The 27,979-nt window shown below is 40.1% G+C and overlaps 1 protein-coding gene across 5 annotated transcripts in view; it reads left to right on the forward strand.

Moving 5' to 3' along the window:
• LOC129562589 (olfactory receptor 11G2-like) overlaps positions 1-27,447 on the forward strand; it is a 45,821-nt gene extending 18,374 nt beyond the window's left edge. For 2 of the 5 annotated variants that reach the window (XM_088839837.1, XM_088839836.1), the window contains exons 3-5: positions 10,399-10,512; positions 22,917-23,030; positions 26,396-27,447. In XM_088839837.1, the coding sequence (XP_088695963.1) occupies positions 26,407-27,342 (936 nt within the window). In that variant the 5' untranslated portion in view covers positions 10,399-10,512; positions 22,917-23,030; positions 26,396-26,406 and the 3' untranslated portion in view covers positions 27,343-27,447. Of the gene's footprint in view, positions 1-5,784; positions 5,898-10,398; positions 10,513-22,916; positions 23,031-26,395 lie in introns of those variants that run through there. The other 3 variants (XM_088839838.1, XM_088839839.1, XM_088839840.1) reach the window with 3 other exon arrangements.
• Positions 27,448-27,979: the final 532 nt, after the last annotated feature.

Consider the following 27,979-nt stretch of genomic DNA (forward strand, 5'->3'; position numbering starts at 1 on the left):
TTATAAAGAATAAAAATAAGTCAATTTGGATTGTCAAAAGAGGTTATTTTCCCATAAAACAGAAAAAACTGGCCTTAGCTACAGGGCTATCCAAAGACAATTCATGAGCTCTGATTAATTCTCATTCCACAAAGATCTGTAAGATCCAGATTATTGTTGAGTAGGTTAGAGATTACAGGGTTTGAGACTGATTTTACTACAGAATATACCAATATCATGATGTGATTATTGTCTGCATTTTAACTGAACTCCTAGAAGTAGAACTCAAGGAATGAAATATGTAATTTATGACTGGAATGAGGGTACAGGACAGAACATCGGTGGGTCCATGTCACAAAGAAAGTGATAAATAATGTTAGGGAGAAATGAAAACTAAGCACATAAGGACATGAATGAGCAAACACAAGAATACTGGAATACGCAGAGCCACCCATGCTGGGATAGTGCAGCAGATGTTCAGGAACGAGTCATTAGCATAGAAAGAGAGCCAGTACCACTCAGTTGTGTGTAAGGAAATGAAGCAGAAGTGAGAAAAGAAGCCAGAGAAGGACAGAGTGTTGGATTGAATATTGATAAATATGTTGTGAACTGTGCAGGCAACACACAAGAATGCAGTCATTGCCCCCAACAACTCATTGACTCAGGCTCAAAGAGCAATGGACCCAAACACCCATGATCTAGATTTGAATTCTAGTTTTGTCTTTTACTAGCTGTGCATTGTCAAAAAGTGATTAAAATCCTCTGAGCCTCAGCCCCCTCTATGTAAAAAGTAAAATTAAATCTAACATTTCTAAAATCCACAAGCTATTCTAATTACTGTTAAATCCTAAACAATCAGCATTTATTTTTATAAAGATTATTCTATATTTTTGCTTAGGGAGGGAATGAAGGAGAAGTTACACCAGAGGGGTTTATGGGCAGTCTTTAACTCAAAATTCAACAAATCTAAAAAGGGAGTGTTTTACTTATTAAGCTCATTTACTCATTAAACTTATTTACTTATTAAGTTTATTTATAAATTAACTTCCTTTGAATCATTGGATGAAGATAAAGTGATAAACAAAAGATAGGACTATCAACAGGCAATCCAAAGCTTCCTCAAATAATTAAAACTACAAGTACCATATGATCCAAGAATCCCTCTTCTGACTACTTATCCAAAGAAATTGGAATCAATACCTTGAAGAGACATCTGCACTACCGTGTTCATTGTAACTCTGTTCTCAATAGCTAAGATATGAAAACAACTTAAATGTCCATCAACAGATGTATGCAAAAAGAAAATATATATAAATATATATTATGTATGTATGTTTGGAAGAAGGAAGGCTTCCCTGGTAGCTCAGCTGGTAAATAATCCAACTGGAATGCAGAAGACCCCCGTTCCATTCCTGGATCGGGAAGATCCCCTGCAGAAGGTATAAGTTACCCACTTCAGTATTCTTGGGCTTCCCTGGTGGCTCACACAGTAAAGAATCTGCCTGCAATGAGGGAGACCTGGATTCGATCCCTGGATTGGGAAGATCCCCTGGGGGAGAGCATGGCAACCCTCTCCAGTATTCTGGTTTGGAGAATCCCCATGGACAGAGGAGCCTGATGGGCTACAGTCCATGGGGTCACAAAGATTAGGATACTGAGCAACTAAGCACACAGCATGGAAAGTGGAAGTGAAAGTCTCTCAGTCGTGTCCAACTCTTTGCCACATCATGGACCATACAGTTCATGAAATTTTCCAGGCCAGAATACTAGAGTGGGTAGCCTTTCCCTTCTCCAGGGGATCTTCCCAACCCAGGGATTGAACCCAGGTCTCCCACATTGCAGGCAGATTCCTTACCAGTTGAGCCACAAGGGAAGCCCGCAGAGCATGGAAGAAGGCACGAGAAGAGGGGAGACAGTGAGGCAGTGAGGAAAAAGAGAAAGAGGGACAGGGAGGGAGGAAGAGAACAAGAGGGGGAAGGAGGGAAACAGAGAAAGGGAAAGGGAAGAGGAAAGGGGAAAAAAGAATGAAGAAAACGAGGAAAAGATTTACTCAAACCAACCGTGTGTGTGTGTGTGTGCTCAGTAGTGTCCAACTCTTTGCAACCCCATGGAGTATAGCCCGCCAGGCTCCTCCAACCAACCATAATCGGATTTAAAACCAGAAAATGATGATGGGTAACCTGACACCAGACAGGAGTATGAAAAAAATAGTGGTATCATTCTGTAATTGTTTATAGCATTGAATTAACCAGGGTACAGACATTCTAGGAAAATGGTCTATAACAACATGACTTGAAAGCGCTTCAGAAACCAAATGGCTTGGCTACAGAATGAAGTAATCTCTACTGCACATGCTCTACAAGAAAATGGTTCTATACTTCAGACATCCGCCACTGAGTCATACAGCAATCTTTTGGGCTCTCTAAGAGGCAACAGCATTATGCTCACAGGGGTGTGTTAATCAAGCTGTGTCTTCAGTGGAATACTATCTTCTGAAACTTCTCTTATAAGAAAGCTTATTGCTAATAATCAATTAAGAGAAAAAAATCAGTGACCTGTCACATGAATCCATTATTCCTTTACCTGGAAAATCTACGTGCATGCTCCATCTTCCACAGTAAAAAGGCCTGACTGCAGATAGGTGGTGTTTTGATGAGAGTACTCTTTTTTTTTTAGATTAATTTTAGGATCTATTTTTTTAATTGAGGCAAAATTCATTAAACTTATAATCAGCCATCTTAAAGTATACAATTTAGTGGCATTTAGTGCATTCACAGTATGGTGCAGTCATCACTCTTCTGTAATTTCAAAGCTTGTTCATAACCCCAGAATAACACCTTATATCCGTTACAGTAGGTCACTTCCCATTCTCACCCCCCTACATTACCTGGCAGCCACTAATCTGCTCCCTGTCTCTATGGCTTTGCCTATTCTGGACGGCCCATATGAAGAAATCATACAACATGGGACTTTCTGTGACTGCCTTCTTTTACTAAGCCTAAAGTTCTCAAAGTCGCCCAAGTTGTAGCATGTTTCAGTACATCATTCCTTTTTGTGACTGAGTTAAACATTTTTATATAATGATTAATCTGTTTGATGATAATACTCTTAAAGGAACCATTATAACAAATAGCACCCACCTGACAATATAAATATTTAAGCTGTTAAAAAGCTTAATGGAGGTGAGACGCCCGGCTCCGGCGGCGCAGGCGCGGGGGACGCCCGGCTCCGGCGCAACCGACCACGTGTAGAATCGTGGCTGAGATGAGCTACCCCGCGCCCAGGGTTAGGGCGGTGGCCGAGAGGAGCTGTACCACGTCCAGGAGGCGGTGGCTGCTTGGGCACCGGAGGGCCGAGAGGAGCTGATCCACGTTCAAAGCAGGAGGGGCGGCCTTGAGGAGATACCCCTCGTCCAAGGTAAGGTACAGCAGCTGCACCTTGCTGGAGCAGATGGGAAGAGATACTCCACGACCAAGTGGAATATAAGAATCCAGTGTTCTGGGGAGGAAGGAACAAGATGGCGGAGGGATAAGATGGCATGACCACTTTCTCCCCCACAAATTCATCAAAAGAACATTTGAACGTGGAGTAAAGTCCACAAAACAACTTCTGAATACTGGCAGAGGACATCAGGCTCCCAGAAAAGCAGCCCATTGTCTTCTAAAGGAGAGAGAAGAAATCCAGCTCCACCCACCAGAACACCGACACAAGTTGTAGCATATTTCAGTACATCATTCCTTTTTGTGACTGAGTTAAACATTTTTTTATAATGATTAATCTGTTTGATGATAGTACTCTTAAAGGAACCATTATAACAAATAGCACCCACCTGACAATATAAATATTTAAGCTGTTAAAAAGCTTAATGGAAAAAAAATTTTAATTTGTTTGAAACTGGATACAAACTTGATTATCTAAAAGTGTCACAAATGGTGGCTAGACCAAATATACCAGCCCCTATGTCTTTCTTGGTCTCCCCAAAAATAAATCCTGAGACAAAGATTCAAATGCAGAGTTCATTTAGGTAATGAAGGGAAGACTGATAGAGAAAAGCCAAATAAGGAAGAGAAGTCTTCCAACAAAGGGTAAATAGTCAAAGCAACTCCCATTGGGAGCAAATGCAGCTAATCCCTCTGGAGGATCCCAAGGTAGGCAATTAGACATTCCAGACTTATCCAAATACTTTGCTAAAGGAGCTGGGATACTGAAACTCCAATTCCAATCTGTCCATAGTTGAGGGTTTCAGGAAGTGCGGAGGTCATTAACTTCCAGCCTGGAAGAAAGAAAAATGGGCAGCCAAAGCAGGTTTCCCAGTTATGAAAAAACTCTTAGGAAAACAAATGTAGAAGCTTGCAGTTGCACTGAAGTGGAAAGGAGGAGAAAATACAAAGGGAATATGGACCGGCAACCGATGAGCTCTGTTACAATGCACTAATACCACCTTCAAGAATTCTGTGAGAAAATATTTTGAGCTGGGGGAAACAATGACAGGAGAGGCTACAAAAAAAGAAAAGGAAAGAAAGAAAGCAAAGAGAACATTTCATAAGTTATCTCCCTTCTGCATGATTAAGTTAATCTCCTGGGATCCTCACTCCACAGGGCTGAATTCTCCCACTGGTAGTCATCAATTCACACTGTTTTTGTCTGCATTTCAGAGGGTAAAATTATTCACCCCACCGAAATATACAATATTCCACTGTGTGTCTAAGCAATTTAATCCAACTGTGACACAAGGACTTCTGTAAGAAATAGTGGGGAAATGTTTAAAAATATAAAATATGGACCTACTCTTTAGCACAGGAGACTCTGCTCAATATTATGTGGCAGCCTGGATGGGAAGGGACTTTGGGGAAGACTGGATATGGGTATATGCATAGCTTGATTTCTTTGCTGCCCATCTGAAACTATCACAACATTTTTAATCAGTTGTACTTCAATATAATAAAAAAGTTATATATATATATATTTTTTAACTTTAACAACAAGGGTAACAATAGTTACAGCTGAATTGCAACGGTCCTTGTTTGCCAATTTCAAATCTCATGTTGTAAACAGAGGGAAACATCAAAGCAGTTCAAACAAGGAAGTTAAATGACCTGATAAGTCATTGACATGAAACTCCTTCACAAATGGGACAGAGGGACAAGAAATGGGTTGTGCTAAAATACCTGTACCTCTGTCAAGATCAGAAAATCTTAGATCCAACTCCCTGATGCAACCCTGAGTAGAGCTAAGGAATGTTCAGCTCTGGCTTCTCTTGGACCTAAGTTAACCATCAAGACACCTGCTTGAGACACCAGTTTGAGACTCACAGGGCTCAACCACAAATGAGAAAGGGTAGATCTATAATACAAACAGGGAGGTCCTGGAAGGGGATTGGTTCTTGGAGTAACTGCGCAGCCCTCTATGACTGAAGTCACATCATACCTCCAAGCCATCTCTTTCTTCAGGAGAATCAGAGAAGACTTTGTTCCCAAAACCCATAATTGACAGCACTCACTAGAGGCCCACCGCCTATTGGATGTGGGGCAGCTTCTCTTGGCCGCCGGCCCTGGCCTCAGGCGTCGGGTAGCTCCTAACGGCCGCTCCTCTTTGCGGCGCAGACACCAGAGACACTGGACCCGCCCCGGCGGCACAGACGCGGGAGACGCCGGCCCCGCCCCGGCGCCGCAGACGCGGGAGACGCCGGCCCCGCCCCGGCGCCGCAGACGCGGGAAACGCCGGGCTCCGGCGGCGCAAACGCCAGAGAGCTGCCCCACGTTCAATAGGCAGTGGCTGCGCGGGCGCAGGAGGGTCAGAGGAGCTACTCCACGTTCAAGGTCAGGAGGGGCGGCCTTGAGGAGATACCCCTCATCCAAGGGAAGGTGCAGCCGCTGTGCTTTCTTGGAGCAGCTGTGAAGAGATATCCCACGCTCAAGGTAAGAGAAACCCAAATAAGACGGTAGGTATTGCGAGGGGGCATCAGAGGGCTGCTGCTGCTGCTAAGTCACTTTAGTTGTGTCTGAGGCTGTGTGACCACATAGATGGCAGCCCACCAGGCTCCCCCGTCCCTGGGGTTCTCCAGGCAAGAGTACTGGAGTGGCTTGCCATTGCCTTCTCCCCATCAGCGGGAAGACACGCTGAAATCATAACCATAGGAAACTAGTCAATCTGATCACATGGACCAGAGCGGAATGTGGTCCACTGGAGAAGGGAATGGCAAACCACTTCAGTATACTTGGCCTTGAGAACCCCATGAACAGTATCAAAGGGCAAAATGATAGGGTACTGAATGAGGAATTCCTCAGGTCGGTAGGTGCCCAGTATGCTACTGGAGATCAGTAGAGAAATAACTCTGGAAGGAATAAAGGGATGGAGCAAAAGCAAAATCAATACCCAGTTGTGGATGTGACTGGTGAAAGAAGCAAGGTCTGGTGCTGTAAAGAGCAATAATGCATAGGAATCTGGGATGTTAGGTCCATGAATCAAGGCAAATTGGAAATGGTCAAACAGGAGATGGCAAGAGTGAACATAGACATTCTAGGAATCATTGAATTAAAATGGACTGGAATGGGTGAATTTAACTCAGATGACCATTATATCTACTACTGTGGGCAGGAATCCCTTAGAAGAAATGGAGTAGACATCATGGTCAACAAAAGAGTCCGAAATGCAGTACTTGGATGCAATCTTAAAAACGACAGAATGATTTCTGTTCATTTCCAAGGCAAACCATTCAATATTACAGTAATCCAGGCCTATGCCCCAACCAGTAACACTGAAGAAGCCGAAGTTGAATGGTTCTATGAAGACCTACAAGACCTTTTAGAACTAACACCCAAAAAAGATGTCCTTTTCATTATAGGGGACTGGAATGCAAAAGTAGAAAGTCAGGAAACACCTGGAATACCAGGCAAATTTGGCCTTGGAGCACAGAATGAAGCAGGGCAAAGGCTAATAGAGTTTTGTCAAGAGAACGCACTGGTCATAGCAAACACCCTCTTCCAACAACACAAGAGAAGACTCTACACATGGACATCACCAGATGGTCAACACCGAAATCAGATGGATTATATTCTTTGCAGCCAATGATGGAGAAGCTGTATACAGTTAGCAAAAACAAGACCAGGAGCTGACTGTGGCTCAGATCATGAACTCCTTATTGCCAAATTCAGACTTACATTGAAGAAAGTAGGGAAAACCACTAGACCATTCAGATATGACCTAAATCAAATCCCTTATGATTATACAGTGGAAGTAAGAAATAGATTTAAGGGACTAGATCTGATAGAGTGCCTGATGAACTCTGGACGGAGGTTCATGACATTGTACAGGAGACAGGGACCAAGACCATCCCCATGGAAAAGAAATGCTAAAAGGCAAAATGGCTGTCTGAGGAGGCCTTACAAATAGCTGTGAAAAGAAGAGAAGCGAAAAGCAAAGGAGAAAAGGAAAGATATAAGCATCTGAATACAGAGTTCCAAAGAATAGCAAGGAGAGATCAGAAAGCCTTTCTCAGTGATCAATGCCAAGAAATAGAGGAAAACAACAGAATAGGAAAAACAAGAGATCTCTTCAAGAAAATTAGAGATTTCAAGGGAACATTTCATGCAAAGACGGGCTCGATAAAGGACAGAAATAGTATGGACCTAACAGAAGCAGAAGATATTAAGAAGAGGTGGCAAGAATACACAGAAGAACTGTACAAAAAAGATCTTCACGACTAAGATAGTCATGATAACGTGATCACTGACCTAGAGCCAGACATCTTGGAATGTGAAGTCAAGTGGGCCTTAGACAGCATCACTACGAACAAAGCTAGTGGAGGTGATGGAATTCCAATTGAGCTATTTCAAATCCTGAAAGATGATGCTGTGAAAGTGCTGCACTCAATATGCCAGCAAATTTGGAAAACTCAGCAGTGGCAACAGGACTGGAAAAGGTCAGTCTTCATTCCAATCCCAAAGAATGCTCAAACTACCGCACAGTTGCACTCATCTCACACGCTAGTAAAGTCATGCTCAAAATTCTCCAAGCCAGGCTTCAGCAATATGTAAACCGTGAACTCCCAGATGTTCAAGCAGGTTTTAGAAAAGGCAGAGGCACCAGAGATCAAATTGCCAACATCCGCTAGATCATGGAGAAAGCAAGAGAGTTCCAGAAAAACATCTATTTCTGCTTCATTGACTATGCCAAAGCCTTTGACTGTGTGGATCACAATAAACTGTGGAACATTCTGAAAGAGATGGGAATCCCAGATCACCTGACCTGCCTCTTGAGAAACCTGTATGCAGGTCAGGAAGCAACAGTCAGAACTGTATATGGAACAACAGACTGGTTCCAAATAGGAAAAGGAGTACGTCAAGGCTGTATATTGTCACCTTGCTTATTTAACTTATATGCAGAGTACATCATGAGGAACGCTGGGCTGGAAGAAGCATAAGGTGGAATCACGATTGCTGAGACAAATATCAATAACCTCAGATATGCAGATGACACTACCCTTATGGCAGAAAGTGAAGAGGAACTCGAAAGCCTCTTGATGAAAGTGAAAGAGGAGAGTGAAAAGTTTGGCTTGAAGCTCAACATTCAGAAAACAAAGATCATGGCATCTGGTCCCATCACTTCATGGGAAATAGATGGGGAAACAGTGGAAACAGTGTCAGACTTTATTTTTTTGGGCTCCAAAATCACTGCCGATGCTGATTGCAGCCATGAAATTAAAAGACGCTTACTCCTTGGAAGGAAAGTTATGACCAACTTTGATAATATATTAAAAAGCAGACACATTACTTTGCCAACCAAGGTCCGTCTAGTCAAGGCAATGGTTTTTCCCGTGGTCATGTATGGATGTGAGAGTTGGACTGTGAAGAAAGCTGATCGCCGAAGAATCGATGCTTTTGAACTGTGGTGTTGGAGAAGACTCTTGAGAGTCTCTTGTACTGCAAGGAGATCCAACCGGTCCATTCTAAGGGAGATCAATCCTGGGTGTTCATTGGAAGGACTGATGCTAAAGCTGAAACTGCAATACTTTGGCCACCTCATGCATCGAGTTGACTCACTGGAAAAGACTCTGATGCTCTGTGGACTAGCCTTGGGGGCGGGTGGAGAAGGGGACGACCGAGAATGAGATGGCTGGATGGCATCGCTGACTCTGTGGACATGAGTTTGAGTGAACTCCGGGAGTTGGTGATGGACAGAGAGGCCTGGTGTGCTGTGATTCATGCGGTCACGGAGAGTCGAACATGACTGAGCAACGGAAATGAAGTGAACTGAACTGAACTAGAGGCCCAGGAACATCTTCTATATAACAGCCACCACACTGTTTTTTTTAATAGACTTTCCCTTGAACAACACCCTGAGTTGGCTCATATTGGCAAAAGATTGATGAAATCTCATGCCATCACTGCGAAGTTTGGAACTGGAAAAAGTAATGTTTTCTACTCTACTGGGAGACAAAGGTAGAAGGACCACAGTCTCCTGAGAAGACAGGTCCCAGAGGAAGGGAATAACTAGTAAGAACAGTCTCCTAACACAGAGATCCTTCTGGAAGTGGTAAATAGATCCTCATGGATTCTCACTCTCTGGAGTCTCTGCTTATAATTTTCGCATCCTTCAGCAAGCACAGAAAGATATTCACCCAGTTTCTACTCCTTCACCCCTGATGGTTTCCAGGAAGACCAGAACACTCAGAGAAACTTCAGGTCTGGATAGTCCTCTTGTTCAAGAAAGCAAATGATATAATGCTTAGAGGAGAAATAAATATAAAAGAGTGAGAAAACTACTATCCTTTAAGTAAAGCTTCATTTTACTTTGCTTCAGCTGTATATTATACAGCTAAAAATTCCTGTGGATTACAGTGTGTCAGGCCCTAGACAAGGTTCCACATGTTTTATCATTCAGAATCCTCAGTACTTTGGTGAAAGTACTTTGCTGAAAGTACTACTGTACCCATTTTACAGTTGGAAGAACTAGAAATAGTTTATATATTGTATATCATACCCTCAACTACTTACTCCAAATCCTTTGCTCTTCTATTATGCTTTAACTGCCTGCCACTTCTCAGAAATGAGAGCTTTTCTTGTTTTCAAAAGCATTGCAGAAATGAGACAGCTGTGACATCTCCTGACCAAACCAAATGAAGCAGATGGATGTGCTATTGTGAGAGCAGGGCATGATGCTTCTACCCCGTTGTGCCTCTGTGGACTAGCCCTGGGGGAAAAGCAAATTTTCAGAGAAATATCTTCCCTTCATCTTATATATTACATCTGAAAATCTGACTAATCTAGATTGGGTTTAACCCAACCTTTCCAAGACAGCATGGAGGTGAGGGAGTAGTTTATCTTGCTTGGCTTTGTTAATAAACTCAGTCCAGACATCCTGCTTACATAACACAACTTTGACACCACCGTATTCATATTTCCATTCCCTCTGTCTCAGAACTTTCTGCAGCTGATTCAGGGGAACTGTCCTGCCTCTCTGAACAGCTCCAGCTTCCCCTTGTGTCAAGTGAACACCACAGCTCTTCTGTACAAAGGAGTGAAGTAATAAAAGGTGAGTAACAAATGATATGTTTTATTCAAAATATCTGTTTTCACCCACTGACAATTTATAGTTAGGTTGACCATGAAATGGTGATGACACACAGAGAATCATTTTTCACACTTTCCTTATTTTCTAGAGCATCTTTTCAGACTCTCAAAGTAGGAGAATTGCCCTAAAGGGAATCACCTGGATATTTTTGCCTCATGTAAACGTGACAGACTGTTGTCACCCCACTTCTTAATCCAATAATATATAGTCTTAGGAACAAAGATATAAGAAATTTCTGAGACTATAAAAACTATTAACCAAAAAGACTCTTTAGCAAGTAGAGCCCAAATTTTTATTTACTAATTTGCAAACATTTCTAAATATTCTATTTATTTTCAGGTTAAAAACAACATTATTCAGAAAATATTTCAGTATATGTGAGCACGTTATCTGTTGATTTTTTCTTCTCGTGGTTCTTGACTGTTTGTCCTCTTTCTTCATATACTTTCATATTTTTAATTGAATGCTGCACATTATATTTTTAACATCGTAAAGACAATGGATATAGTAATGCAACAAAGGTTAAATTTCCCTCAAGTAGCAGATAGAGTAAAAGCAGATCAGTTTGATCCCATTTAAGGATTCATGTTGTAAAAACAACCTTAATCACTTTTGCTCTTATTTCTGGGATGTGACTCTTACTCGGGAATATGACCTTTCTGAGATCTCAGCTGCAAACCTGGACTGTTTTTAGGATACCTCCACCTTAGCAATCCCTGAATTCCTATTTTTGTACTCTGAAAATCATGACTCCTAAAACATCTGCTCCGTGCTTTAGACTCTCAGTTTCTGCTTTCTGCTAGAGTTTTTTGAAATCTTATCTTGTATGTGAATGGCTGGCTGAGAAATCAAAAATGCCTTGAAAGGAGATTATATTGCCCTTTGATCCTCCTTTTCTGTGGTCCTCCTTTTCTAGACTTTGTTTCTCAAACCCCAAGTGCCTTACTGGCCATAGGCACAAAACCTTTATATCCTCAGTTCAGTCTGAGGAGAATCTACTGCTTTTTGCTGAGACAGTATTCTTCCTTCACCCCAATCTTTCCCATATGCCTTCCTATCTACATATTCCTGCCCTACTGATTGCTATTCCTCAGGGGAAAAGCCCCAATGTGAATGTGAAACTCATTTCCTTGTTCCTCCCTTCTTGGAATTTTATCCCCTGAAGTTTTTTCTGTGTTAACTGCTTTCTAGTGCCTTAGAATATTCCTTTTATGTATTTTGTCAAGGTTTTATAGTTATTTTTTGTAGAATGGTTAGTTTAATGCAAGCTGTTTAGTCATGACCATAGTCAGAGATTCTTGTCCTTTATATCTAAATTACAGACATTCTCACTACTATTCTCGCTTTCAGAAGAAGAACTTATGCCATAAATATGCAAAAACCCACAAAGCAAAGGACAGTGAATACAGAGACTGGTATAAATGCAAATCTAGGAAGTAGATCTGCTTTTTTTCAATGCAAGAAGCTCCAGATTCCTGTAGGGGGCGGGGTAGGGAAGGGGAGTTTACTTATAGTAAGACATGAAAAAGCAGAACCACAGAGAACAGATTCAGGCCACTTTTTCATTGGTATATAGTTGATTTGCAATCTTATATCAGTTTCAGGTGTACAGCATAGTAATTCAGTATTTTTATAGATTACACTATAAAACTACTGCACATTTCACTCATTCAAACTCCTGCACAACTGCACTCATTTCACATGCTAGCAGAGTAATGCTCAAAATTCTCCAAGTCAGGCTTCAACAGTCCATGAATCGAGAACTTTCAGATGTTCAAGCTGGGTTTAGAAAAGGCAGAGGAACTAGAGATCAAATTGACAACATACATTAGATCACAGAAAAAGCAAGTGAATTCCAGAAGAACACCTACTTCTGCTTCATTGACTACTCCAAAGCCTTTGACTGTGTGGATCACAACAAACTCTGGAAAATTCTTAAACAGATGGGAATACCAGACCACCTGACCTGCCTCCTGCAAAACCCGTATGTAGGTCCAGATGCAACAGTTAGAACTGGGTATGGAACAGACTTGTTCCAAATTGGGAAAGGAGTACAGCAAGATATATATTGTCACCCTGCTTATTTAACTTATGTGCAGAGTACATCATGTGAAATGCTGTGCTGGATGGAGTAAAAGCTGGAATCGAGATTGCCAGGAGAAATATCAATAACCTCAGATATGCAGATGACACCACCCTTACAGCAGAAAGTGAAGAGGAGCTGAGGAGCCTCTTGATGAAAGTAAAAGAGGAGAGTGAAAAAGATGGCTTAAAAGTCAACATTCAGAAAACTAAGACAATGGCATCTGGTCCCATCACTTCATGGCAAATAGATGGAGAAACAATGGAAATAGGGAAAGACTTTATTTTGGGGGGGCTCCAAAATCAATACAGATGGTGACTGCAGCCATGAAATCAAAAGATGCTTGTTCTTTGGAAGCAAAGCTCTGACAAACCTAGGCAGCATATTACAAAGCAGAGATATTACTTTACCAACAAAAGTCCAGATAGTCAAAGCTATGGTTTTTCCAGTAGTCATGTATGAATGTGAGAGTTGGACTATTAAAAAGGCTGAGCACCAAAGAATTGATGTTTTTGAACTGTGCTGTTGGAGAAGACTCTTGAGAGTCCCTTGGACGGCAAGGAGATCAAACCAATCAGTCCTAAAGGAAATCTATCCTGATTATTCATTGCAAGGACTGATGCTGAGGCTGAAACTCCAATACTTTAGCCACCTGATGCAAAGAGCTGACTTATTAGAAAAGACCCTGATTCTTGGAAAGATTGAAGGCAAGAGGAGAAAGGGACGACAGAGGACGAGATGGTTGGATGGTGTCACTGACACAATGGACATGAGTTTGAGCAAGCTCCGAGAAATGGTGAAGGACAGGGAGGCCTGGCGTGCTGCAGTCCATGGGGTCTCAAGGAGTCAGACATGACTGAGCGACTGAACAACAGCAACACAGATTACACTCCATTATAGGTTAATACAAGATAATGGTGATAATAATACTTGTACCAAAAGCACAAGCAACAAAAGAAAAAAATCAACAAATGGGACAACATAAAATTCATATCTTCTGCAAAACAAAAAAAACAACAAAATGAGAAAACACCCTAGTGAATGGAAGAAAATACTTCAAACCATGTAACAGATAAGGGGTTAATATCCAAATAAAGAAATAAGTCACCTGAACAATAAAAAATAGAAAACTTGGTTAAAAATGGGAAAGACATGAATAAATATTTTTCTAATTAAGTCATACAGTTGGCCAATAGGACATGAAAAGATGTTCAACTTACATAATCCTCAGAGAAATGCAAATCAAAACCACAGTGAGATACCACCTCACACTGGTCAGAATGGCTATCATCAAAAAGATAATAAATAATCAGTGTTGGCCAGGACATGGGAACACTTGTACACTGTTGGTAGGAATAGAAACTGGTGCAACCACTATAGAAAACAGTATGGAGGGGGTCTCAAAAGCTAAAAATAGAACTACCATATGATCTTGCAGTTCTACTCCTGGGTGTTTATCTGAAGAAAATGAAAACACTAATTCAAAAAGATAAATTCACCCAAATGTTTTTAGCAGCAATATTTACATGAGTCATGATATGGTACCTAAGTGTTTATGATGTGCAGATGAATGAATAAAGAAGATAAGGTGTGTGTGTGTTTGTATACAGTGGAATACTATTCAGCTAAAAATAGAATGAAATTTTGTCATTTGTAACAATATAGATGGACCTGGAGGATATTATGCGTAATAACTCAGAGAAAGACAAATACTGAGTATTATCATATATATCTGAAATCCAAAAACTAAAACAAATGAATATTTTGAATAAATGTAAAAAAGCGGAAACACATTCATGCATTTGGAGAACAAACTAGTGGTTACCAGTGAGGAGAGGGAAGGGGGAGGGTATTAATAGGTACAAAAACTACTATATAAAATAAATAATCTACAAGAATACAAGTACAACACCAGGAGTATAGCCAATATTTTATAACAAGTTTATATGGAGTATATTATATTCAAAATACTCAATCATGATGTTGTACACCTGAAACTAATATTATATTATAAGTCAACAGTACATCAACTTTTAAAAATGGGATGGGAAGGGCAAAAAAAGAAAATGACTTGACTCTCATAGCCAGAACCAGAAAAAAAGTAGCTGGATATTTTCTCAATATATAATAAATGTTTATTATTACAATTATCAAACAAGAGAAAAAGTATAAAAATATTTAAAATTAAAAGTTATCTAAACCCATCACCCTCAGGTAAACACCATTAATGTTTAAGTGAACAATCTTTCATGTATTATTTTATACACATACACACACTCATATAAGTTGATTTTATACAAGTCGGATATTGTACATGCTGTTTTTATGACAGACTCCTTTATTTTTTTTCCTTACCACTCCCTATTACCATCACTCCACCCACAATCTAATTTTCACACATCCCGTCTCTACTAGATCAACAGTAATAACAACCTAGTATGTATGCTTCATACTATTCTCCAAGATCCTAATTATATAAAAATATTTAATTATATATAAGGATTTTTTTGTTATCTTTCAAATATCAAATCATTATTATATAGGTTTCTGTACAAAGTGCTTTTACATTTAGCCTTATAATATGCAGTTATCTCCAAGTTTGATACCTGGGTCAGAAAGATCTCCTAGGGAAGGAAATGGCAACCCACTCCAATATTCTTACCTGGGAAATTCCAAGGAGAGAAGAGTCTGGTGAGCTAGAGTCCATGGGCTCACAAAGTAGTCAGACAAGACTTAGTGACTAAACAACAGCATTAAGTATACCACATATGTTCATTTTCTATAGTAGACTAGAGATATATAATTAATAAAACTAGTCTTCCGCAGGACGTTTCTGTAGGAAGAACTATTCATGAGTTAGTTTTGGTTAATACTCATTCTATAAAAGACACGACTGAGAACAAGTTTCATATTCTTACTGAGAGGGTTTTCACTGAGGAAACTGAAGATTAGAGTCTTTATAGAGATATCGTGATAATCAAGTAAATTATTGTCTGCATTTCTACTAAATCCAGCTAACTTGCAATGTGCCTGATATGAACTTCCACTTTAGCCATTCAAGAATTGTACAGACTCAAGTACACCATCAGTATCTTTTTACAAATGAGGTTACTAATCCTTGACTGGGGCGTCCCTGGTGGTTCAGAGGTTAAAGCGTGTGCCTCCAATGCGGGAAACCCGGGTTTGATCCCTGGGTCGGGAAGATCCCCTGGAGAAGGAACCGGTAACCCACTCCAGTATTCTTGCCTGGAGAATCCATGGACGGAGAAGCCTGGTAGGCTACAGTCCACGGGGTCGCAAAGAGTCGGACACGACTGAGCGACGGAACGGAATGGAAGACTTGATTAAGTAAGTTGCCCAAACTGTTAGAAATGTTGGAACCAGGTTGAATTAAAGAACTATGACTCCAGAAACCATACTGTAAACTGTTATGCTATGGTGTCTCCTGATGTTAGGTTATCATATGTAAGCTTCCAAGTTAAGCATTTTATATACACTATCTTTTTTGGTCTTCATTATGACATTATATGAGCCATTACTATTTCACGTGTTTCACAGAATAGAAAACTAAGGCCTAGAGAGAACAGATAACAATTTGCCAGCAATGCAGTCTAATAACAACTCAGAAAGCAGGGATTCAAACAAGTCTCTCTAGTCCAAAAGTCACATTCTTCATCATTATTAATTTGTTGTAACAGAGTTTTGTGTATATACATATATATGCTATTGAGTGAAAGGGGGGAAAATTCCCCTTGTGCCTCTAAAGCTGAATAATATCCAGCTTTTAGGAAGAGTTTATGGGAAAAGGAAAAAAGAAAAGGAAAAAGCCTCTAAAGCTGAATAATATCCAACTATTAGGAAGAGTTTATGGGAAAAGGGAAAAAGTTTATGGGAAGTGAAAAGCAAAGGAGAAAAGGAAAGATATACCCATTTGAATGCAGAGTTCCAAAGAATAGCAAGGAGAGATAAGAAAGCCTTCCTCAGAGATCAATGCAAAGAAATAGAGGAAAACAACAGAATAGGAAAGACTAGAGATCTCTTCAAGAACATTAGAGATACCAAGGGAACATTTCATGCAAAGATGGGCTCAATAAAGGACAGAAATGGTAGGGAACTAACAGAAGCAGAAGATATTAAGAAGAGGTGGCAATAATACACAGAAGAACTGTAGAAAAAAGATCTTCATGACCCAGATAATCACGATGGTGTGATCACTCACCAAGAGCCAGACATCCTGGAATGTGAAGTCACGTGGCCCTTAGGAAGCATCACTAGTGGAGGTGATGGAATTCCAGGTGAGGTATTACAAATCCTGAAAGATGATGCTGTGAAAGTGCTGCATTCAATATGCCAACAAATTTGGAAAACTCAGCAATGGCCACAGGACTGGAAAAGGTCAGTTTTCATTCCATTCCCAAAGAAAGGCAGTGCCAAAGAATGCTCAAACTACTGCACAATTGCACTCATCTCACACACCAGTAAAGTAATGCTTAAAATTCTCCAAGCCAGGCTTCAGCAATACATGAACCGTGAACTTCCAGATGTTCAAGCAGGTTTTAGAAAAGGCAGAGGAACCAGAGATCAAATTGCCACCATCCGCTGGATCATTGAAAAAGCAAGAGAGGTCCAGAAAAACATCTATTTCTGCTTTATTGACTGCCAAAGACTTTGACTGTGTGCATAACAGTAAACTGGAAAATTCTGAAAGAGATAGGAATACCAGACCACCTGACCTGCCTCTTGAGAAACCTGTATACAGGTCAGGAAGCAACAGTTAGAACTGGACATGGAACAACAGACTGGTTCCAAATAGGAAAAGGAGTACGTCAAGGCTGCATATTGTCACCCTGCTTATTTAACTTATATGCAGAGTACATCATGAGGAACGCTGGGCTGGAAGAAGCACAAGCTGGAATCGATTGCCGGGAGAAATATCAATAACCTCAGATATGCAGATCACACCACCCTCATGGCAGAAAGTGAAGAAAAACTGAAGAGCCTCTTGATGAAAGTGAAAGAGAAGAATGAAAAAGTTGGCTTGAAGCTCAATATTCAGAAAACTAAGATCATGGCATCCGGTCCCATCACTTCATGGCAGATAGATGGGGAAACAGTGGAAACAGTGGCTGAGTTTATTTTTCTGGGCTCCAAAATCACTGCAGATGCTTATTGTAGCCATGAAATTAAAAGACGCTTACTCCTTGGAAGGAAAGTTATGACCAACCTAGACAGCATATTAAAAATCAGAGACATTACTTTGCCAACCAAGGTCCGTCTAGTCAAAGCTATGGGTTTTGCAGTGGTTATGTATGGATGTGAGAGTTGGACTGTGAAGAAAGCTGAGCGCCAAAGAATTGATGCTTTTGAACTGTGGTGCTGGAGAAGACTCTTGAGAGTCCCTTGGACTGCAAGGAGATCCAACCAGTCCATCCTAAAGGAGATCAGTCCTGGGTGTTCATTGGAAGGACTGATGTTGAAGCTGAAACTCCAATACTTTGGTCGGCTGATGAAAAGTGCTGACTCATTGGAAAAGTCCTTGATGCTGGGAAAGATTGAGGGCAAGAGGAGAAGGGGAAGACAGAGGATGAGATGGTTGGATGGATTCATCGACTCTATGGACATGGGTTTGGGTGGACTCTGGGAGTTGGTGATGGACAACCATGCTGTGGTTCATGCGGTCACAAAGAGTTGGACATGACTGAACAACTGAACTGAACTAACGGGAAAAGGCTGATGAGAACTTAGTGAATAAGTATAGTTGTTTAGTCGCTAAGTTGTGTCCAACTCTTTGCAACCCCATGGACTGTAGCCCTCCAGGCTCCTTGTCCATGGGATTTCCCAGGTAAGAATATTGGAGTGGATTGCCATTTCCTTCTACAGGGAATTTTCCTGCATTGGCAGGCTGATTCTTTCCTGCTGAGCCACAATTAAGAAGTGTTTATGGGAAATGACTAACAAGAACTTAGTGAATTAGTATAGTATAATAATGTAAATACAACACATGTGCAGAAAAGTTAAATCCAGTCTTCAGAAAACAATACAAAAAAGTATAAAAATACTTTAAATGGCAATGTTTGAGTAGTAACATGGAGGTCTTTTTTTCTATTTTGTTTTTTCCCCCAATTTTATGCTTTATTGTCAAATGCTGAAATATTAAGTATTGACTGCCCATGGCTTAATGGTAGTTTGACCTTGATTTTTCACTTTACAACTGCATGAATGCAATATTCATTTAGTTGAAACCATATTTTGAATTTTTAATTATGATCTTTTCCCAGGCTAGTGATACACGGTAAGATACTCTGTCATGATGCCAGGCATCATCAGCACGTCACAGCTCCTAGTCAGGCACGTAATCACAAGGGTAAATAACCATGTTGTACTGATACAACCATTCTGTTTTTTCACATTTAATACAGGGAGAAAATTCTTGAAATTTATATGGAAACAGAAAAGTCTATGAGTAGCCAAAGCAATCTTGAGAAAGAATAACAGAGCTGGAGGAATCAGTCTTCTTGACTTCAGACTGGAGTACAAAGCTACAGTAACCAAGACAATAGGGTGCTGGTACAAAAGTAGAAATATAGATCAATGGGACAGGATAGAAAGCCCAGAAATAAATCCACACACCTGTGGTCATTAATTTATGACAAAGGACAAATGACTATATGGTGGAGGAAAGACATTCTTGTCAATAAATGGTGCTGGGGAAACTGGACAGCTACATGTAATAAAAATGAAATTAGAACATTCTTTAACAACATGCAGAAAAATAAATTCAAATGGATTAGAGATCTAAATGTAAGACCAAATACTATAAAACTGTTACAGGAAAACATAGGCAGAACACTCTGACATAAAATGCAGAATATCTTTTTCATACCATCTCCCCGAGTAATGAGAATGAAAACAAAAATAAACTAATGGGACCCAATTAAACTCAAAAGCGTTTGCACAGCAACAGAAACCATAAACAAACTAAAAAAGAAAAAAAACTCACAGAATAGGAGAAAATATTTGCAGATGATGCCAACAACAAAGGATTAGTCATCAAAATTTAAAAGCAGCTCATGCAGCTCAATATCATGGAAAAAAAAAACAATAAAAAAATGGGCAGAGAACATAAATGGATAGATATCTCTACAAAAAAGACACACAAAAGGCCAAGAAGCACATGAAAAGATGTTCAACATTGCTAGTTATTAGAGAAATTTAAATCAAAACTATAATGAGATGTTACCTCATATCAGTCAGTAGGCCATCACCACCAAAAATCCAAAAACAACATATGCTGAAGGAGGTGCAGAGAAAAGGGAACACTCCTACACTGTTGGTGGAATGTAAATTGATACAGCCATCATGGAGAACAGCTACCATATTATCCAGTAATTCTACTCCTGGGCATATATCCAGAGAAAAATATGGCTCAAAAGGATACATGTATACTAATGTTCATTACAGTGCTGCTTACAATAGCCAAGACATGGAAGCAACCTAAATGTCTATTGACAGATGAATGGAGAAAGTAGACATGATATGCATATATAATAGAATATTACTCAGCCATTAAAAAGAAAGGACCAATGCCATCTGTGGAGAAGGCAGTGGCAAGCCACTGCAGCACTCTTGCCTAGAAAATCCCATGGATGGAGGAGCCTAGTAGGCTGCAGTCCGTGGGTTCACTAAGGGTCGGACACGACTGAGGAACTTCACTTTCACTTTTCACTTTCACACATTGGAGAAGAAAATGGCAACCCACTCCAGTGTTCTTGCCTGGAGAATCCCAGGGACGGGGGAGCCTGGTGGGCTGCCATTTCTGGAGTCACACAGAATTGGACACGACTGAAGTGACTTAGCAGCAGCAGCAGCAGCAATGCCATCTGAAGCAACATGGATAAATCTGAAGATTATCATAGTAAGTGAAGTAAGCCTTACAGAGAAAGACAAATATCACAGGATATTGCTTATATGTGAAAATTTTTTTAAATGATACAAATGAACTTATTTACAAAACAGAAACAGATTCACAGACCTAAAGAATGAATTTAAGATTATCAGGGCAAAAGGGTGGCAGGCAGGGATAGACTGGTAGTTTGGGATTAACATGTACACACTGCTATATTTAAAATAGATAACTAACAAGGACCTACTGTATAGCACAGGAAACTCAATATTCTGTAATAACTTATATGGGAAAAGAATTTTTAAAAGAACAGATACATGTATAACTGAATCATTTTGCTGTATACCTGAACAAACACATCATTAACCAAGTATGTTTCAATATAAAATAAAAATTTAAAAAATAATTTTGTGAGAAACTGTCTGAGCTGAGGGGGGAAATGACAGGAAAGGTTTAAAAAAATAAGGCAAAGAGAACATTTAGTAAGTTAGCTCTCTACTTCTTCATGAATAAATAATCTCCTGGGACCCTCACTCCACAGGGCTTAACTCTCACATTAGTAATCATCAACGCAGATGGTTCTTGCCTGCTTTTCAGAGGGTAAGATTATTCACCCAACAAAAATATACGGTCTTCCACTGTGTGTCTAAGCAATTTGATGGGACTGTTGACACAAGGACTTCTACAGGAAATAGTGGAGAAAAGGTAAAAATATAAAAATTTAACAACAACAGTGGTAACAATAGCAATAGGTTAAGGCTCCAGTGCAAAAGCTGTTATTTGGCAATTTTGAATCTCATGTTGTGGACAGAGGGAAACAACAAAGCTGTTCAAACAAGGAAGTGAAATGACCTGGTAAGTCTTTGACATGAAAATCCTTCACGAATTGGAGAGAAAGGGACAAGAAGTGGATTGTGCTAAGACATCTGTACCTCCATCAAGATGAGGAAGCTTAGATCCAACTCCCTGATGTGACCCCTGAGTGGAGCTAAGGGATGTTATGCTCTGGCCTCTCTCAGACCTGACAAGTGGACCCTCAAAACATCTGCTTGACACTCACAGGGCTCAAGCACAAATGAGAAAGGAAAGATCTATAAAACAACCAGAGAGGCCCTGGAAGGGGACGGATTCCTGGGGCAACTAGCTGCGCAGCCCTCTGTGGCTGAGGTCATATCATACCTTCAGCCCATCTATCTCTTCTTTCTAGAAAATCAAAGGCGGCTCTGTTTCCAAAACTCATAATTGATAGCATTTACTAGAGGCCCAGGAACAGTTTCTTACATCATAGCCACCCCACTGTGTTATTTTTATAGACTTTCTTTTAATACCTGATAGGCAATCTGAGTTGTCTTATACATTGATGAAATCTCTTGCCATCCCTGAGAATTCGGGCGCTTTAAAAAGTAATATTTTCAACCCTACTGGGAGTCAGAGGTAAAATAGAAGGATCAGAGTCTCCAGAGAAGGCAGGTCCCAGAGGAAGGGAATAACTAGTAAAGAACATTCTCCTAACACAGACCTTCTTCTGGAAGTGGTAAATTGATCCTCATGGATCCTCACTCCCTGGAGCCTCTGCTTAGAATCTCTCCATCCTTCAGCAAACACAGAAAGATGTTTCACTTTCTGTGAAACTCCTTCACTCCTTGGTGGTTTCTGTAGAGAAGACCAACCTTCCTCTCCAGAAAGACCAGACATTCAGAGAAACTTCAGGTCTGGATTGCCCTCTGTCCATTTGTTTAGAGGAGAAAGTAAATATTAAAAAGTTAGTAAAACTACCCTCTAAATAGAGTTCCTTTACTCTGCTTTAGCTATATATGATACTAGATTGGCCAAAAAGTTCATTCAGGTCTTTCATGGTATATCTTGTGGGTGTGTGTGCACGTGCACACTCAGTTGTGTCTAACTCTGCATCCTCATGGACTGTAGCCTGCCAGGCTCCTCTGTCCATGAGATTCTCCAGACAAGAGTACTGGAGTGGGCTGACATTCCCTTCTCCAGGGTATCTTCCTGATCCAGGAATTAAACTCAGGTCTCCTGCATTGCATGGGACAGGTGTGCTATCTCCTGACCAAACTAAATGAAGTAGATGGAGGTATTATTGTGAGAGCAGGCCAATAATGCTTCCACCCCATTGTGCCTACTTAAACTAGCCCCGAGGAAAAAGTAAAATATCAGAGAAATGTCTTTCCTTCACTTTATATAGTATAGCTGATGACCTGACTATTCAAGATTGAATTTGACCCAACCTTTCCAAGATATAATGCAGGTGAGTGTGTAGTTTACCTTGTTTGGCTTTGTTAATGACTCAGTCCAAACATCCTGTATACATCACACAGCTTTGACACCACTATTTGCATATTCCCACTCTTTCTGCCACAGGACCTTCTGCAGCTAATTCAGGGGACACTTCCCACCTCTCTGGACAGCTCCAACATCCCCTTTGTGCCAGGTGAAACCACAGCTACTCTGTACAGAGGAGGAAATTAATTAAGGGTAAGTAACAAACAATACAATCTTGTTAGAAATATCTTTTTTTTCATCCATAGTCAATTTAGTTAAGTTGAGCATGAAATGATGATGGCACACACAGAATCATTTTTCACTTCATTCTTATTTTCTAGGGCATATTGTCAGACTCTCAAAGTTAAACTGCCCTGAGCGGGAACTGACCTGGATCTTTTCCCTTCTTGTAGAAGTGAAAATATATCCTACTGATTTTCTCATGCAAGCGACAGATGTTAACTACAATATCACTTCTAGATCTTATAGATCTCACAGCCTTGATATCATGTGTACTTGCAGTATACTTGGAATAGTAGTAAGCATGCTATAATGAAAAGTAATTAAAAATCATATGGTACTATTCCTTTCTCATGTAAAGAAAAGAAAGCTAAAAGAACAGAGTTGTAGTTGCCAAGGGGGAAGAGGGAGAGAGAGGGATGGACAGGATGTTTGGGGTTAGTAGATACAAACTATTACATTTAGAATGAGTCAACAATACGGAACAAATTTTTCAAGCAACAGAAAAACAGTAAAGTCCTATTGTGTAGTATAGGGAACTATATCCAATCTCCTCGATAAACCATAATGGAAAAGAAGATTAAAGAGAACGTATGTATGTGTATAACTGATTGACTTTGCTGTACAGCAGAAATTAGCACAATACTGTAAATCAACTATACTTCAATTAAAAATAGAGAATAAAAATTTTAAAAATTAAGAAAACATAGCTCATAGACAATAGAAGACTCCACTAGAGCCAACAAGCTACTTTGCTATGAGGCTGAACCTAGAATTTCCATCCCATCTTCCTTCTCTCCTACTTTGACATCCACAACTGGGGGACCATAGTTTTCTCCAGAAACAGAGAGTAAGCCACTTGTGGTGAGACATATTCTTCCACACAGAGCATTTGCTTCCATTACTTCTTTGAATGGATTCATCTCAAGACTGGGCCAGCACTCTCATTACCTAGATCATTTTATAGATCCTAGAGCCTTTTCCTGTCTAATTCATTTCCTAAGATTTCATCTCACAAGTTATTTGAAGCTCAAATGAAGTAATTGGTAAATGTTTCTATATTATCTGTCTATATTCTCTACATTGTTCACAATGTAGACAGTCATTTCTTTAAAAAAATGTTTACAAAGTACATACCCTCTTCCTCATAGTGTGCTGAGCAGTCAGAATTAAGAGTGACCATGAAGGCCAACAAGAACAAAGACACTTAGTCAGGAAAGTATTTAACTGCTTCTAGAAACTGAAAGAAGGCCAATGTTACATTACTGAAGTATTGTGTGGTGGAAAGAAGCAGTGCGTGTGTGTGTGTGTGTGTGTGTGTGTGTAAAGCAACAAAAAGAGAAAGGCAATCCTGATGACTTTGGAAACTGAATTTTTGTAATTAAACTGGTCCCAAAAAATCTGTGAGTGCAGAACAGGCTGATTCCAGCTGCCCTCTAGAGGTCTCCTCCATTTCTAATAAGGTCACACAATGGACCAAAGAGTTTCCATTGTTCTACAGTAAAATGAATGTCTTTGCTTTCCTGTCTCTATAAATGTATTGACCAGAGCTCAGCAAATTATGGCAGTAGGTCAAACATGGCCTGCTTTTGTATAGCCAGTGAGCTAAAATTTTTACTTTTTAATTTAAATTAAAAAATCCATAGAAGACTAATGTTTTGTAATATATCAGAGTTACATGGAATTCAAATTTCTGTGGACATAAATCAAGTTTTATGAGAATACAACCATGTGCATTCATTTAGGTTTTGTGTCTATGGCTACTTTCATACAACAGCAGAAATGAACAGTTATCATAAAGACTATGTGGCTACAAGACACAAGATATTTGTTGACCCCTGGTGCAGAGTATTACAAAGTGAGTCCCCTCTACTGTTATGCGGCCTAGCATAGGTATTATAGTCCAAACGCAGGCAGCTTGCAGTAGGATCAGTAGAGCACAGGGTGTGGAATACATCCTGCTACCCCACTGTTTGTTGAACCCTGTTTTATATTTGCAGTGTGTATGTTAGTAGAGGGTGTGTGTATCTCCCTTACACACAGAGTGTGTGTTTCTGTGTGTATGAGTGTGCATGAGAGACACAGAAAAACTATATTTGACTAACAGAATCATGAGGAGAGTTTGGAGATATGAAAAAGGGTCAGTTCAAAGACCCTAGTTTGAAAATTTGTTTGATCCTAAGTGCATTGGGAAGCTATTTGAAATTTGTGTGATCAGATTTTCTTTTTTTTTAAGAGTTACTCTGGCCATGGTCGGAGAAGGCAATGGCACCCCACTCCAGTACTCTTGCCTGGAAAATCCCATGGACGGAGGAGCCTGGTAGGCTACAGTCCATGGGGTCACTAAGAGTCGGACACGACTGAGCAACTTCACTTTCACTTTTCACTTTCATGCATTGGAGAAGGAAATGGCAACCCACTCCAGTGTTCTTGCCTGGAGAATCCCAGGGATGGGGCAGCCTGGTGGGCTGCCGTCTATGGGGTCACACAGAGTCGGACACGACTGACGCAACTTAGCAGCAGCAGCAGCAGCAGCTGGCCATGGTATGGATCACAAATTGTAGAGAGACAGGGATGAGAAGCAAGAAACCCAGTTAGGACAGTATCACAGTGGTCCAGAAAAGAAAAGAAGATGATGGCTTGAATTAGAGGTGAATGGACATCAGACTTATTTTAGAGAGAGACTAACAGAAATTGCTGATGAATTAGATGTGAAGGTAAAGGAAAGGGAAGAAATACTACACTGAAATGTTTTATCACAAATAAATAAAAACAATTCTTAAATATTCAGTCTGAAAGGTCATTTATTAAATTAAACAGATGCTTACCCCTAAATGAAATTTTAGGAACCCCAGCAGAACAACCCTGGTCAAAAAGACCTAAGCATTATAAGTAGCAATTGTTTTTAATTGATCATTAAAAAGCTACCTTCCTCTGAATTAGTACTGGACTTACAATCATTTTTTTGAAACCATAAAGGACCTTTATATGCAGCAGAATTATTCTTTTCTGTCCCTATTTTTCTGAGAAACTAGACAGGCAGTAGGATGGTATGTAGGTAGTTAGATAGACAGTCAGACAGATTCTCCATTAAGAACAAAGTCTAATATTCAAATACCTCTACCACACTTTCCTTCAAGAGTTTACCAATTCTGATCAAATATTTTCTTAAATCCATGATGAAAATGTGAATGAGAATAGTTAACCCAGTTTACAAGGAAAAAAAAATGGCTATTAATATATAAATCTCTATTTACTCTTCCAAGATGATTTAAATATAAAACTGGGTCCTCATATCTCAATACAAACTCATTTGATATTTGCTGGTTCTTTCACAGCTCGCAGACTCATGAAAATATCCAAGACTCCCAACACCTCCAGCACCATCACCGGCTTCATCCTCCTGGGCTTCCCTTGCCCCAGGGAGGGGCAGATTCTCCTCTTTGTGCTCTTCTCTGCTGTCTACCTCCTGACCCTTATGGGCAACGGTTTGATCATCTGTGCTGTGCGCTGGGATCACAGCCTCCACACCCCCATGTACATCCTGCTGGCCAACTTCTCCTTCCTGGAGATCTGGTATGTCACCTCCACTGTCCCCAACATGTTGGCCAACTTCCTCTCTGACAACAAGCTCATCTCCTTCTCTGGGTGCTTTCTCCAGTTCTACTTTTTCTTCTCCTTGGGTTCTACAGAATGTTTTTTCTTGGCTGTTATGGCATTTGATCGATACCTTGCCATTTGCTGGCCTCTACACTACCCCACTCTCATGACTGGATGTCTCTGTGCCAATCTCATAATCAGCTGCTGGGTATTTGGTTTCCTCTGGTTCTTGATTCCCATCATCATCATCTCCCAAATGTCCTTCTGTGGATCTGGGATCATTGACCACTTCCTGTGTGACCCAGGTCCTCTTCTAGCACTCACCTGCCAAAAAGCTCCTGTGATAGAGCTTGTCTTCTCCACCTTAAGTCCTTTGCCCCTAATCATTCCTTTTCTCTTCATCATGGGGTCTTATGCTCTGGTCCTGAGAGCTGTATTGATAGTACCTTCAGCAGCTGGGCGAAAAAAGGCTTTCTCCACCTGTGGGTCTCATCTGGCTGTGGTTTCACTGTTTTATGGCTCAGTCCTCGTAATGTATGGGAGTCCAACATCTGAGCATGAAGCTGGAATGCAGAAGATCGTGACTCTGTTTTATTCTGTTGTGACGCTACTTCTTAACCCTGTAATATATAGTCTTAGAAACAAAGATATGAAAAAAGCCCTGCAGAAATTTCTCAGACTATAAAAATATTAATCAAAGAGTTCTTGAGCAACTAGAGACCTAAATTGTGTTTACCTCATTTTCAGATTTAAAAAAAACAAATGTGTTTTGTTTTTTTCAGATAATTGTTCATCCTAAGATTGACTAAAATTTCAGTCACCAGTGAACATGTATCTGTTGCTTATTTGTTCTCCTGGTTCTTGCTCATTTGTCCTGTTCCTTTTTTTTTTTTTTTTTGGTCTTGTTTCTTATATACTTCATTTTTTACCAAATGCTGAACATTATATTTTAAAATTTTTTAAATAATGTAGTAAAGAAAGTTTTCTTTTACCAGAAGATAGTAAAGCTGATCACTTTGATCTCATTTAAGGAGTATTTATTTTAAGGTGTAATAAAAATAGTCTAAAACAGCTTTGCTCTTATTTCTGGGATGTGATCCTTAGTCAGGAACATGACCATTCTGAGATGTCAGTTGCACACCTGAACTGTTTCCAGGACACCTCCACCTCAGAGAGCCCTGACTTTCTCTTCCTATATTCTGAAACCCACGACTCCTAAGACCTCTGCTCAGCTCTTTAAACTCCCAGTTTCTTCTTTCTGCTAGACTTCTTGAAATCTCATCTTGCACATGAATGACTGAGAAATGGAAAAATGCCTGCAA

Source organism: Moschus berezovskii, chromosome 9 (genome assembly GCF_049115385.1).
Source record: "Moschus berezovskii isolate FMDL1 chromosome 9, NW_MosBer_1.0, whole genome shotgun sequence".
In the NCBI taxonomy this organism is placed as follows: domain Eukaryota; kingdom Metazoa; phylum Chordata; class Mammalia; order Artiodactyla; family Moschidae; genus Moschus; species Moschus berezovskii.